This window comes from Rattus norvegicus, chromosome 2 (genome assembly GCF_021556685.1).
Source record: "Rattus norvegicus strain SHRSP/BbbUtx chromosome 2, alternate assembly SHRSP_T2T, whole genome shotgun sequence".
Lineage (NCBI taxonomy): Eukaryota > Metazoa > Chordata > Mammalia > Rodentia > Muridae > Rattus > Rattus norvegicus.
Window position 1 is genome coordinate 140,164,911 of NC_141535.1, and position 13,025 is coordinate 140,177,935.

A 13,025-nucleotide genomic window follows, 5' to 3' on the forward strand; every position below is an offset into this window, starting at 1 on the left:
GCCCATTTATTATTTGAAAGCTTGTATATTATTTGAAAAATGGCATTTACCTGAATATCTTTTTTACTTAAAACAGGTTAATATTTTTCACTGTGGATGTGTGATAGCAGAAATCCGTGACTACAGGCAGTCCAGTAATATGAAGTCTCCTGGTTACCAAAGTAGGCATATTCTCTTACGCCCAACAATGCAGGTATGGATGTGTAACTAGAAAGTACTGTTTTTTGTTTGTTTGTTGGATTTTTATTAAATGTCCATATATTTGTAAGAACATATGTATTTTTTAAATGTTTTGTTTCTTTTAGACTTTAGTCTGTGATGTCCATTCTATAACAAGTGACAACCATAAATGGACCCAGGTGAGTTCTCTCTCTAATCCCAGGTAGGCCACACACACTGTGAAGCATCAGTGAGAAGCTTCCTTTTACTGATGTTAGAGAGGTGTGTTAGGGTGGACACTTGGACAAAACCAAGATTCCCTTATGAGCTTTAGGATCCCTCAAGAAACTACTTAGAATCCAGTCCCAATTGTTTCCAGCCTTGCTGATAAAACTGGAGTTAACTGATGAAGGCTAGTGTGAAAATTGGTTTTTTATCCTCTCAAACAAAAGCTTTATCCTTACTATTGAATAGAAATAGATTGTGATTTTTCTTTTATATAGGATTCTGTAATTCTACACGAAGCCTAGCTCTTATCCCTCCCTTCCTCTCTCCTTTTCTTCCATTCTTTTCTTTTTCTTTTTGAAGTAAGATCGCTAGCCCAGGCTGCCTTGGCACTTGAGATCGCGCTGCCTTAGCCTCCTAAATTCTGAGAGTGAAGCCCTATGTCACCACACATGGTCTAACAGGGCTTCTTAGCACTGACATCAGCTAATTGATACTGTAGTTGTAGCTCTTGCTTGCCTGTTGCTTTGGAGAGAGGATATCAGTGATGTAACAACCCTGTGTGAAATGTGCTTGTGAACTAAGATTCAGTTTATCTGTAACTCGTAAGTGATGAGGTTTAATCCGGGCTGTTATTTTTCTGTCTATAAGGTTGAAAGTTCTTCATGTTAGAGACAACTTGCAGTCAACACTGGAGAGCAGAAAGCATCATTTTCTTAAGCTGAGAACTGGAAAAGGAGAGAATATAATTGTTCTCAGTTATTCTACCATTCCTGGATAAACTGTATTTTAAACAGCCAAATAAATATTCACTCTTTGGATTTGACTATTTTATGCAACATGCAAATAACTCAATTTCCAAGTTTCTGTATCTTGTCAGATTTACATATTAATGTTCAAACATGAATTAACTACATTTTCTTTATTTTTTTTAGCAAACTTTCTGGGAATATTTCTGGGTTAAATGGTGTATGTTTACATTATCAAAAATGCATCTGAGGCTGACATATTCTACTGTGTATTGCAGGAAGACAAACTTTTGCTTGAGAGCCAGCTGATTCTAGCTACAGCAGAACCACTGTGTCTTGACCCATCTGTGGCAGTAGCATGCACGGCCAATAGGCTGCTCTATAACCGGCAGAAGATGAACACTCGCCCAATGAAACGGTAATAGCCAGCACTTGTTTGACACAGGCTCTTAAGTTTGACACTGTTGCTAGCCAGAGTGCCCTTTCCCTCAGCATGTGAGTGCTGGATTTCCAAGTTCAAAAATGGGATTTTTAGTGGCCTTGTATTGTGGATTTGTGTGATAGACCTTTTTAAAAAATATTTTCTGCCTTATTGTAAAGTAATATATTCTTCAGTCTTTTAAAGAAGGAACTTTTATAAGTTTTTGGTCTGTTCCCCAAAGTGGTTGTGAGGCTGTAAAAAGGCCAGATAGGAACAGAAGGATAGTTGCTTCATTGCTTCCCAACATTAATTAAAAACAGTTAACAAAGAAACTGTGTGTAGCTTAACGAGTTTTGAGACAATAGAATCACAATTTTAGCATTAGTTTATAATGACTGTCTCTCTAGTTCTGGATTCAAATTAGTGTGGCTGCATGGTCATGAGTATTTTGTCTCGTTCTTTTTCTTTAACCTGTGTTTAAGGCGCTTGCTGGTGTGAAAGCTGTATTTATAGGGTGTGTGCGTGTGCGTGCGCGTGGGTGCTGTAAGTAGGTTTGTGATTGAATTTGTAATCAGTGCATGCTCTTTCTTTCCCGTATGTGTTACGAGTTGTTGCTTCATTGTTTCCAATATACTGTAGGTGTTTGAAGAGGTACTCCAGGTCCTCCCTGAACCGGCAGCAGGACCTCTCTCACTGTCCTCCTCCCCCTCAGCTGAGATTACTTGATTTCTTACAAAAGAGGAAGGAAAGGAAAGCAGGTCAGCATTATGACCTCAAAATTTCCAAAGCAGGAAATGTAAGTAGTCGGTAAGGTGCTTGATGTACTAATAGGCTGGCTTTGCTTTAAGTGTTTTTGTGTAATTATACTTTTTTTAACTTTTCAGTGTGTAGACATGTGGAAACGGAGCCCCTGTAACTTGGCTGTGCCTTCTGAAGTAGATGTAAGTTCATGAAATGCTGCCCTCTAACACAGGGCCAAAGTGCTTCCATGCTCTTAAAGATTAGTAATATTAGAAGTTTGGAACTCCCAGTAGTAGCCTTTACTAATAATTTACAAGACACATGAATGCTAAGTGATCATAAAGGTGTTATGAAGGACTGTTTTATTATTTCATTTCCAGTGTCTTTGTGTGTGTGTGTGTGTGTGTGTGTGTGTGTGTGTATTTGGGGTGAGTGTGTGTGTGTGTGTGTGTGTGTGTGTGTGAGAGAGAGAGAGAGGGGGGGGGGGAGGTTGCTTCTACCATTACCATGTTGCTCCTGGGCTTCAAACTCTGATCTTCAAGTTTCGGTGGCAAGAAGATTTACCTGCTAAGCAGCCTTGCGGGTTTACTTAATTCTTTGTGATAGTTGTTTCAAAATTAGTCACTATTTCCAGAATGCTTTTTGTAACAATTCTAACGGTTCTTGCTGTTTTAATAGTTAAAACACAAAGCCAAAGACATCTGTAGACTCTGTATACAAACCAAGAAAGAAAGCCATATTGTCTTCTTATTGCATATGTGGCCCCCAGGCAGCCAGTGCTCTTAATCATCTACAGCCAAACATACCACACTAATTAAACATATCAGGAGGGTTTTAAACTTCTTCAATACAAGTGCTTGGTGATGCTGCTGGTTGAAACCCTGAGCCCACGTGTTTTCTGTGAATTGTGCAGGCTCTTGTCTTTGTTCCCATACTGAACCCATTTTACTCAACATCTTCATTGTTTAGGTGGAGAAATATGCTAAAGTGGAGAAATCGATTAAATCTGATGACTCACAGCCAACCATGTGGCCAGCTCATGTAAGTAATCATTCCAGTCTCTTTGACTAATGATCCAGTTTGCCTGTGTATTTTTTGTTTTGAGACAGAGTCTCTTGTAGCCCAAACTGGCCTCAGACTTGCAATGTAGTCAGGACTGACCTGGAACACACTGCTCCTCTGTGTTCACTGCCCAAATGCCAGGTGCGCCTCTGCTGTATTTGTGAAGTTGTTTATAAGCTGGGCTCTGAAGTTATTGATCAGAAGACTACTTGTAATGTATAACTTTTTTTTAAAGTGTGTTTGGAGCTCTTTTGGACTTCAGGAAAATATTATTAACCCTGAGTGGGTTTTTCATTCAGAGCAGTTTTAATATAACACTACCTTTTTTGTGTGGGGCATCGGAATCTATGCCTATAATCTCAGCTCTTAGAGGCAGAGGCAGCAAGCTCCTTACTTGGAGGCCAGTCTGACCACGTATGGAGCTACTCAAAAACCAAAATAAGAGTCCAGTCCAGTGGTCCGTAACTGTGAGTCCAGAACTAGGGAAACTGCTGCTGGGAAGAGATGTCTTTGAGATCTCACCGGGCTACATAGTGAGACTCTTACAGAAACTAGTGTGTTGTTATGTCCTGGCTGCACGCTGGGGGTTCTCACTTGCCTTTGTTTCAGATTAGTGTATTCTCTCAATGGCGTCCTTGTTTGAGAGGCGGTTTCCTGTGTGACCTAGGCTTGCCTGGACCTTTGCTGTCTTTACCCTTGTTGCCTCTGTCTCCTGAGGACTAGGCCACAGGTATATGCTGCAGTGCCTGGCCTACAGACATGCTGAGTGGAAGTGATGTGTGGCTCTGGGCTGTCTCCCTGGCCTGAAGAGATGGATGGCACACTGGAACACTTGGCGGAAAGGACCGTGGAGAAAGGGTTCTGGGTTATAGTTCTCGCTGAGGGATTGAGTCGTTACATTTATTTATTTGCTTATTATTTGTGAGACAGGGTCTTACGATATAGTTCTAACTGGCCTAGAACTCATTGTGTAGGTCAGGCTGGTCTTGAACTTAAAGGGGTCAGCCTGTCTCTGCCTCCCAAGTGCAGACATATGCCACCATACCTGACCAGTTGGTTTCCCTGCAATGTGGAACTGGCCGCGCCAGCCATGGGCTTTTGATTGACAGTTGGATGAGACACTACTTGTTAAGTGCTGTGACAGTATTCAGTAAATGGTTTTTATAAGTTTCAGCGTGTGTAGAAATGTATACTACTTTTTAATAATAAATGACTCAATATCATGCACAATCATACATAGCCTTAAACTTTCCTTCAGTGCCATGTGTGTATACCAGACAAAAGTCAGTTTTTATTTTATTTCATTATTTGTTGTTGTTGCTTGAGAAGAAATTACTTGGGATTCTCTTTTCAGGATGTAAAAGACGATTATGTATTTGAATGTGAAGGTGGTAATCAGTATCAGAAAACAAAGCTGACCATCTTGCAGTCTCTTGGTGATCCACTTTACTACGGTAAAATACAGCCGTGGAAAGCAGATGAAGAAAGTGACAGCCAGATGTCTCCATCCCAGTGAGTTCTGATGAGTATATGTTATAGAACCCATGGAGAACTACCAAGGAGCTGTCAGCTAGTGAATGCGTTTTCCTCTGGGGATTTGGTACTTGATTTATACCAGTGTGTTTTGACAGTGGATGTGAGTGAGGTTGAACACAGTTGCCAAGTCTCTAAGTTACTTAGAATTAATTTTTAAAGTGGTATTTTTGTGGTAGTTTTGGGATTTTGTTGTTGGTATATTTATATTATTGGCAATTTCTGTAGTTGATTTTCTAAATGGTACATCATTAGTACTAATTATCAGCTTTGATTTGGGAGTGGCTGGGGAGTGTAGGCAGGGTCTGAATCCCTAGCTGGCCTGGAACATGCTATGGAGACTAGGCTGGTCTCAGCTCCCTGAGGTCAGCCTTTCTTTGTCTCTGGCTTCTGAGTGCTGCGGTAATTTTGATTGTATGGTTACTTGAGTATTTGTTTTTTAACAAATCATGAAATGAAAAAAAAATAGAACTGAGTTGTATGTCAAATTATTGTTAAAATCTTTACCAAAATTTGTGAAGAATGATGGGTTTTTAGAGTTACTTCACCCATACTTAGATAACAGTTAACATGAAAAGCTAAAAGCAGTTCCTCAGTTAACAGCTCTCAGCTGGTCTGATTATGCTTATTTCTGACATTGTCCTCTCATTCAGCATTGAGGATGTGGCAGCATGGCTAACTGTAAGGGCACAGTAGCTGCTCCTTTGAAAGTGCAGTTCCACGGCCATGGACTGCTGTGGGAGACAACTGATGCCCCTGCCGTTACCCTGCAGGATCTGTGCTCTTCCACAGTCTTCTTGTCCAGAACCTGAGAGCTTTGACACTGAAATCTGCTTGCCTTAACTGAGTGCTTCTCTTTTTTCATTTGTATTTCAGCTCCTCTGCTGATGATCATTCAAACTGGTAATTAAACAAATAAGATTCACTTGTTTTAATATGTTAAGTCATGCTGTCAAAATTTAGAAAAAAAACTTAGAAAAGATTTCTCTTGAAATTTGTTTTTTTAGAAAAGATTTTTATTTGAGTTGGCAATAAGCTTCATTCTCGTCTAAAGCAAGTTTAAAAATGACTTCCAGAATTGAACTAAATGAATGAAAAGCCATAGGTCTCTCAGTTGTTGAGTAATTTTACTAAAGGGACAATGTTTGTAAACTTGTATAGTGGTTCTTGATAATTTATTCCAGATTGTGTAAATTATAAATCAACATTAAAATAAATTTCTCCTAAGGTAAACCAGCCAAATTGATTATTTTATGATGAATGTACAATTTGAACATTATTTCTCATGTTTAATTAAAATTTTAATGTCATGATACATTGGTAGTTTTTAAATGAATTTGTACTGCTGTGAATAAATATAAAAGACTTTAAAGATTAACCCAAGATGTTTTAAGACACTCTTACCTGAGACTTCTCTTTCTTGATACCATTTTAGGTTTATTATTGGGTCAAAGACTGACGCAGAGAGGTAAAGTGCATTTGCTCCTTTATTTTTGGTCAAATTGGATGTGAATCTGTATTTTTGTAGGGTAGAATATTCTATATTTGAGTCACAGATGTTGATTTTGCTGCATATTTAACTGGACATTATATCATCACTACTGTCTTGGGTTAAATCACTTAATAAAATCTCCGAGGTACATTTTCTTGGTATTTTAATGAGAAGTAATGACTGTATAAAATACAGTTTGTTTTAGGTAAGAAAACTTAGGTATGTGAGTGAGACAGATGATTTTAAAGAGGAAGTTTATAATCCAAGTCCAAGGGAAAAGGAATGAGATGTTTTTTGTCTGTTTATTGGTTTAATTATAATCAAGGATGACCTTATAATTTCTATATTAGAAATAAAATCTTAAAAGTATACCTTTAGGTACATTTATCATGGTTAGCAGAAAAGATTTAAACATTACTTTGTCAGTGGAAAGATTAGAGTATGCTTATTTTTATGGCATTCACTCAGTGTGTGTGCTTGTATTGTTGGGTGGCATGTGTGTAGTTCTCCCTCCACCATGTGGTACACATACATAGGTTGTCAGGCTTGGAGGCCAGCACCTTTGTCATCTCCACAGCACAGAATACACTTTAAGATGGGATTTCCTCATGTAGCTCAATCTAGTCTTGGTCTCTTGGCCAGGCTCTGTGTCTTTCTGCTGTGGAACAGTCAACCTGTGCTCTGTATGTGGCTGATGACAAGTCACATACATGAGGCTCTAGGTTTATGTCATGGCACTTGTGGTTGGCAGTTTGGGGCACCTGTCACATTGTGATTTATCTGATAAATCTGGTGAGACTTCTTTTCCTATAATAGCATTGCTTATCTCCTGGATGATTTGTGTCTAAGACAGATTTGGCCAATCCTTACCTGTTTTTCCTAACATTTCAGAGTGGTTAATCAATACCAGGAGTTGGTCCAGAATGAAGCCAAATGCCCAGTGAAGATGTCTCACAGCTCTAGTGGTTCCGCCAGTCTCAATTCTGGAGAGGAGGGAGAAGTACGTTCACATGGCTCCTGCCTTGTACCCATTGTTTGTCGAGGAGTCTTAGAGATGGCAAGATTGTAATCTTGCTTTCACTTTTAGCTTTTTATTGTTCCGCTTCGCTTTGTGTTCAGAGCTTCAGAAGTCTTCAATGATAGGTACAGGTTGTTATTCCTGTTAAAGGTTGGTTGAGAAGGCTGGCAGGCGTCCCTTCACTCTCTGCTCTTCTCTGGGACTCACCGTGCTGTGGATGCTACAGTCTGTGACTGTCTAACTCTGAGTACAGTTAGGAATTTCATGTAGGAGTCATGATATTAATTTAATCTTAACAGTTGTGTTTAATGTCACTCCTCAACAGCCGGAGACTTCCTCCATTCAGTCTTCAGTTTTGGGAAAGGGAGTAAAACATCGACCCCCACCCATCAAACTTCCCTCAAGCTCAGGAAATAGTTCCTCAGGTACAGTGAAGTCCTCATCTCTGTGACCTCGTCATCACTTTCTTAAAATGTTACTCATGTTTACTGTCAGAATTCACAAATCTGTGACTTACGCTAGGGAGAAGACTTTTACGTTTTCTGTATTCTCGTGAGTGTGTTCCTATGTGTATACCCTTGCTCCCGGAGGTAGCAGATTTGGGCAGGTGGTGGGATCCGAGCTCTGGTCTGTGTGATTGCTCACAAGTGCTCTTGTATTTACTGCACCATCTCTCCAGCCCTAGGGGATAATGTGTATTCTTCCAGGTAACTATTTCACAGCACAGCAGGCCAGCAGCTTCCTTAAATCTCCAACTCCTCCACCGCCATCATCGAAGCCCAGCCTTTCTCGGAAGTCATCTGTGGATCTCAGTCAAGTTAGCATGCTTTCTCCTGCTGCCCTGTCACCTGCCAGCTCATCCCAGAGTGAGTCATGATTTAAACTCTTGCTCAAATTTTCCTAAGTTTTTTATTTTTGCATTGGTGTTTCTTGAGGCAGCTTTTATTCAATCTGTGAATAGTGAAATTTGAACGTACTGTGTACCCAAAATGTATAAGTTGCATGAAACTCCAAGTAGACTTCTTGTTGGCTGTATGTATTTCGTGTTTACTGTAATTGTATTTGCTTTTCTGTATCTGTGTATGCACTTTGTGTATACCTTTCTTTTAGATTTGTTGCTTAAACATCTTAAAAAATTGCCTGGCAATAAGATTGCAAAATATTATTTACAGTGCACCCTAGGATCTTTTTTCTTACTATATAAACTGTGGCTAATACTAAAAAGAAAATGTGAGAATGAATTATTGGAGGTACTGTCTTTGTATGTGTAAGACACCAGCTGGTTCCAAGGTTACATGCAATAAATGGAAAAGTAGTATTTGAGAGCACGTCTACACTTCTGTAAGCGGTCATTAAATGTGATAATCTGAACGTAGGGAAATAGAATTCTCACTTCTGGATTCCCTTTTTAACAGCAGGTAGAGACAATATAGGAGTGTTAGGTTAAATTTGGGCTAATTTCTTCAAATGAATATCTGAATAAGTTAGGTACTAATTTAGGGGGATTCCGGTTTTTTAGCTTTTTTCTTTTTTCTTTTTTCTTTTTCCTTTTTGCTTGGTGGCTAGTGTGTGCTGTCAGTGTACTGCACAGTGCTAAGATGGTCCTAGATATTAAATCTGCATCCCGATAGCTCAAAAGGTGTAATTTTTCTGCCTTCTTGTTTTGCACAAAGAAAAATAAATAAATTTTCTGAAAGTCTCATTCACACTTCTCATGTTGTGGGTATGGATTGTGGTGATCTACTGCACACAGTTGTGTTAAGTCAGGGTGGAGTGACAGCTTCTGGACATTCACATCTCTCTCCTTTCTTTCTGCAGGACATGAAAGCTAAAAAGGAAACACCTCAAGAGCTTTGCTTTACTCTTTTGGTTTCATTTTTTAAATTTTTTTAAGTTGATAAAACTGTGCATACTTCATTCACAACAGATTTTCTATACATTCTACATTTAAACAGAAGTACACAGTTACTGTTAAAGATGCAGTATTATCTGTAAAGTACCTGCTTTGTTCTTTGTAAACTTCTTTGTCAGGGTAAACGTGTTATGTTGGGAATTAAATATGTGTATCTCGGTGCCATAATTGATAGCCTTGTGTAGCTTACTAAATACATTGACAGTTTATCTCTGACAGTTATAAGCAGTAATTTTTTAAAGCAGTCTTGAATTAGTGAAATCACAAATAACAAAGATTAACTTAAATTCATTCTCAACCTTGTAGGCCAGACAGCATGTAGGAGACTAACTTTCATTGGGTGTTGTGGTAGAGTGTAAGTGTATTTGCACGGTGACCTGTGATCCGGAGTGGGGTTGTTAGGTGATATACTGCATCCTTAATTGTAATTGAGTGTAGCAACCCTCGTGGATCGTGTAGAGAGTTAACACTTGCAGTCAACTGCATTGAAAAAATTGGAACAAATTTGTCAGCGCTAAGATTCCATTAACCTTATTTTAAAAGGACCAGCCATTTATAACAAACTAGCAATTTTTATTTTTCTCAATGAGCAGGATCTGGAACTCCTAAGCCATCTACTCCTACACCAACCCCTTCATCGGCCCCACACCCTCCTGATGCTCAGAACTCAGCTCCTAGTACCCCTTCAGCCACCCCATCTCCCCAAGATTCAGGCTTCACCCCTCAGCCCACTTTGTTAACTCAGTTTGCTCAGCAGCAAAGGGCTCTGAGCCAGGCAATGCCTGTGACAACCATTCCTCTTTCTACCATGGTAACATCTATAACAACAGGAAGCACGGTCTCCCCGGTCATGGCAGACTCTGCTGGGCTTAACTCCATCAGTGTAGTGAGCTCTGCTGGGTAAGTTGACAATTTAAAGACAGTTTTATTTGTGAGATTAAGATAAATTGCATATTATACTGAAATAGTTTTTGATATGGTCAGGAGCTGCTTCATATGAAGGATAGAATTTTAGTGACAAATCTATTTCCTGTACAAAGATATATTTCCCCGTTGCCCAGATTTTGTCATTTGCCCGTTACTGTCTTTGGACCACTTGGGCAGGACTTTGAGTCTCTGCATTCAGAAGTATCTAAGGATGTGCTCACTACCTAAGTCAGCTCTGTCGCACTTGAGCACTAAGATAAAACTTGGATTAGAAAGTGAAATTTAAAAAAAATTACTGTATTTATTTTGGGGTTTATGTGCCACAGTATATGTAGAGGTCAGAGGGTGACTTGCATGTTTTGGATTTTTTTCCTTCCATCATCTGCATTTTAGTGGCAAGTGCCTGCTGAGCCATCTCACCTGCCCTAGGAATTACTTTTTAAGACAGAAGTGATGGGACTTGCTTTATAGCTTTCTGTCGTTGTTTTGAATCTGAAGAATTGTGAGGCTGGTATTTGCTTTCATGTATGTAACGCTCTGTCCCTTACCCTGCAGTGGAGCCCAGGCTCTGAAGAGTGGCTCAAACTCCATGCTGGGCTGTGACACTGGGGCCATACCTCCTGCAGGACAAAGCCTGTGCAGCAGCGGCCTTCTGCCATCAGGAGGTCTCATAACAAATGCACTGCCCAGTGCCATGCAGGCAGCTCCTCAAGCAGGTCAGAGTATAAGTTCACGTGAAAGGCTTTGATTTACCTTGTTGCTTTGGTTTTTTGATGCATTTTTAAAGACAGGGTGTTATGCAAAGTGGTCTCACCCTAGATCTGTGCTGAAGGTGACCTTCAGCTGATCTTCCTGCTTCTACCTCACTGGGATGACTGGTGTGTGTCCCCATGCCCAGCCATAAAAACTGTTACTCAAGGGCATTGCTAAAAGCATTCAGTGTTGCTTTTCATAAAGTTTTATTTCTCAGATACTTGAAAAGCCTTTTGTAGTTCTGGTATCTATCAAATCACCACCTAGCAAACAGCTTCAGGGAAGAAGCGTGCTAAATTTGTAAGTCTACACATATCATGTCTTCTGCTTTAGAATAATAGGGAATGAGATTAATTACAGTTACCTTATTCTTGTCTATGTAGAAATACTCCGGAGAAAACAATACAAATATATATCCTACTGGAAACAATAGAATGGCAGCTAAAAGCCTAGATTCTTATTTCTGTAATCTTTGGAAGTTGCTTTTTTCCATCATTTTCCCCAGAAATAAAGTAGCGATCATAATAATAATAATGTCTCATGGGAGAATGAATATAGGGCAGTGAAGTATTTACACGGTAGCTGGGCCAAGAGCAGCATTCAGTGCTGCTATTCTTTGTAGTAGTACAGGTCTTGGGCAGTTATTACCATGTGGCCAACAGCAGAGGGAACAGGAGTGCCCACTATGATGCCTACAATAAAGGTTGTGATGTGTAATGCCTGGGCAGTTCCTTTTCTTAGCCTTCTCAGTTATGGTAAACCTAGAAAATACAATATGTTATTTTCTAATTCTAGTTATGCTTATTTTAATGAGAAGGAACCATGGGAATTAAAGTCACATCCTGAATTAGATGCATTGGTAACAGGTTTACCACTTAAATCTCCCCCAGCCTCAGTCTCATCTGCGTGACTTGACTTGGTTCTTAGGAGGAAGGGAAGGTCTGCCAGTGCCTTAGTTCGGCTGGAAAGGCACATGCAGAGGTCATACCCCTTTGTAAGCTCTGCCACCATGAGACACTAAGTGGATGCCAAACACAGATGCACAGCAGTAAAATCTCAGCCCTCTCTCCCCAGGGACTCGTTCCTACATGGGGCCCACCTGAGGCGTTCTCAGTTTCTTGTATAAGCCTCTGATGATATCACATACAAATTCTCTGCATCTCTTTCTGTAGATAACAATTGAACAGAGGACTACGTCTGTTACATATGTTGTTGTTTATGAGATTTCCCACTTCTTCCTCCCAAATCTTGTGATTATAGGCACAAGCCACTTTACTAGATAAGTTTGAGTCTGTATTCAGATTGATGTGGACAAAAATTTCACACACTTTTTGAAGAGGCCAGAAGGGGGCTTTTGAGACAAGGTCTGTCTTTATAGCTTTGGCTGTTCTAGAACTCTCTTTAAACTGGCCTTGAACTCAGAGATCCACCTCCTCTGCCTCCTGAGTGCTGGGATGAAAGGCTCTCACCACCACACTGGCTAATTTGTACATACTTTGAGATCAACGTCAACAAACTACAGTGTCCAGCCTGCCAATAATGGTTTTTACATCTGTATGTGTGAGCATAGGTGGCTCAAGGTCAGAGTCAGCCTCCAGGCATCTCATCAGCCCTTCACCACGTGGGCCCTGGGGTTGCACTCAGGTGGCAAGTACTATTACCTGCTCTTTTGTTTTTCTTTAAATTCAGAATTAACAGGCCAGTATAGCCTAATGTTGCACGCTCGCTCTCTCTCTCTCTCTCTCTCTCTCTCTCTCTCTCTCTCTCTCTCTCTCTCTCTCACACACACACACACACACACACACACACACACACACACAGGAGTGGGTTTGTTCTTTTAACATTTTGGTGATTGATATTTTGTATGCAAAATTTAGCAGTTTTTGATGTAGCTGAGGAATGTGAGGAAGTGACAGTTAAGATGTGCTTGCACAGTGGTGGTAGTTTTGTCACCATCATGGTGTATACATAATCCCAGGTGACTTTTTTCAATAAGAGAAGTGAAGATGTCTTTAAAATGTAGAATATAGTTT

The 13,025-nt window shown here is 40.0% G+C and overlaps 1 protein-coding gene across 50 annotated transcripts in view; it reads left to right on the top strand.

The window, feature by feature from the left end:
- Nucleotides 1-13,025, top strand: part of Supt20h (SPT20 homolog, SAGA complex component) — a 33,215-nt gene that overhangs the window by 12,077 nt on the left and 8,113 nt on the right. For 20 of the 50 annotated variants that reach the window (XM_087626585.1, XM_087626633.1, XM_087626612.1 and 17 more), the window contains 14 exons: nt 77-193; nt 306-359; nt 1,412-1,551; nt 2,194-2,350; nt 2,439-2,495; nt 3,265-3,336; nt 4,712-4,869; nt 5,767-5,793; nt 6,326-6,358; nt 7,274-7,382; nt 7,726-7,825; nt 8,108-8,266; nt 9,906-10,212; nt 10,795-10,955. In XM_087626585.1, the coding sequence (XP_087482711.1) occupies nt 77-193; nt 306-359; nt 1,412-1,551; nt 2,194-2,350; nt 2,439-2,495; nt 3,265-3,336; nt 4,712-4,869; nt 5,767-5,793; nt 6,326-6,358; nt 7,274-7,382; nt 7,726-7,825; nt 8,108-8,266; nt 9,906-10,212; nt 10,795-10,955 (1,651 nt within the window). 50 annotated transcript variants of the gene reach the window in all.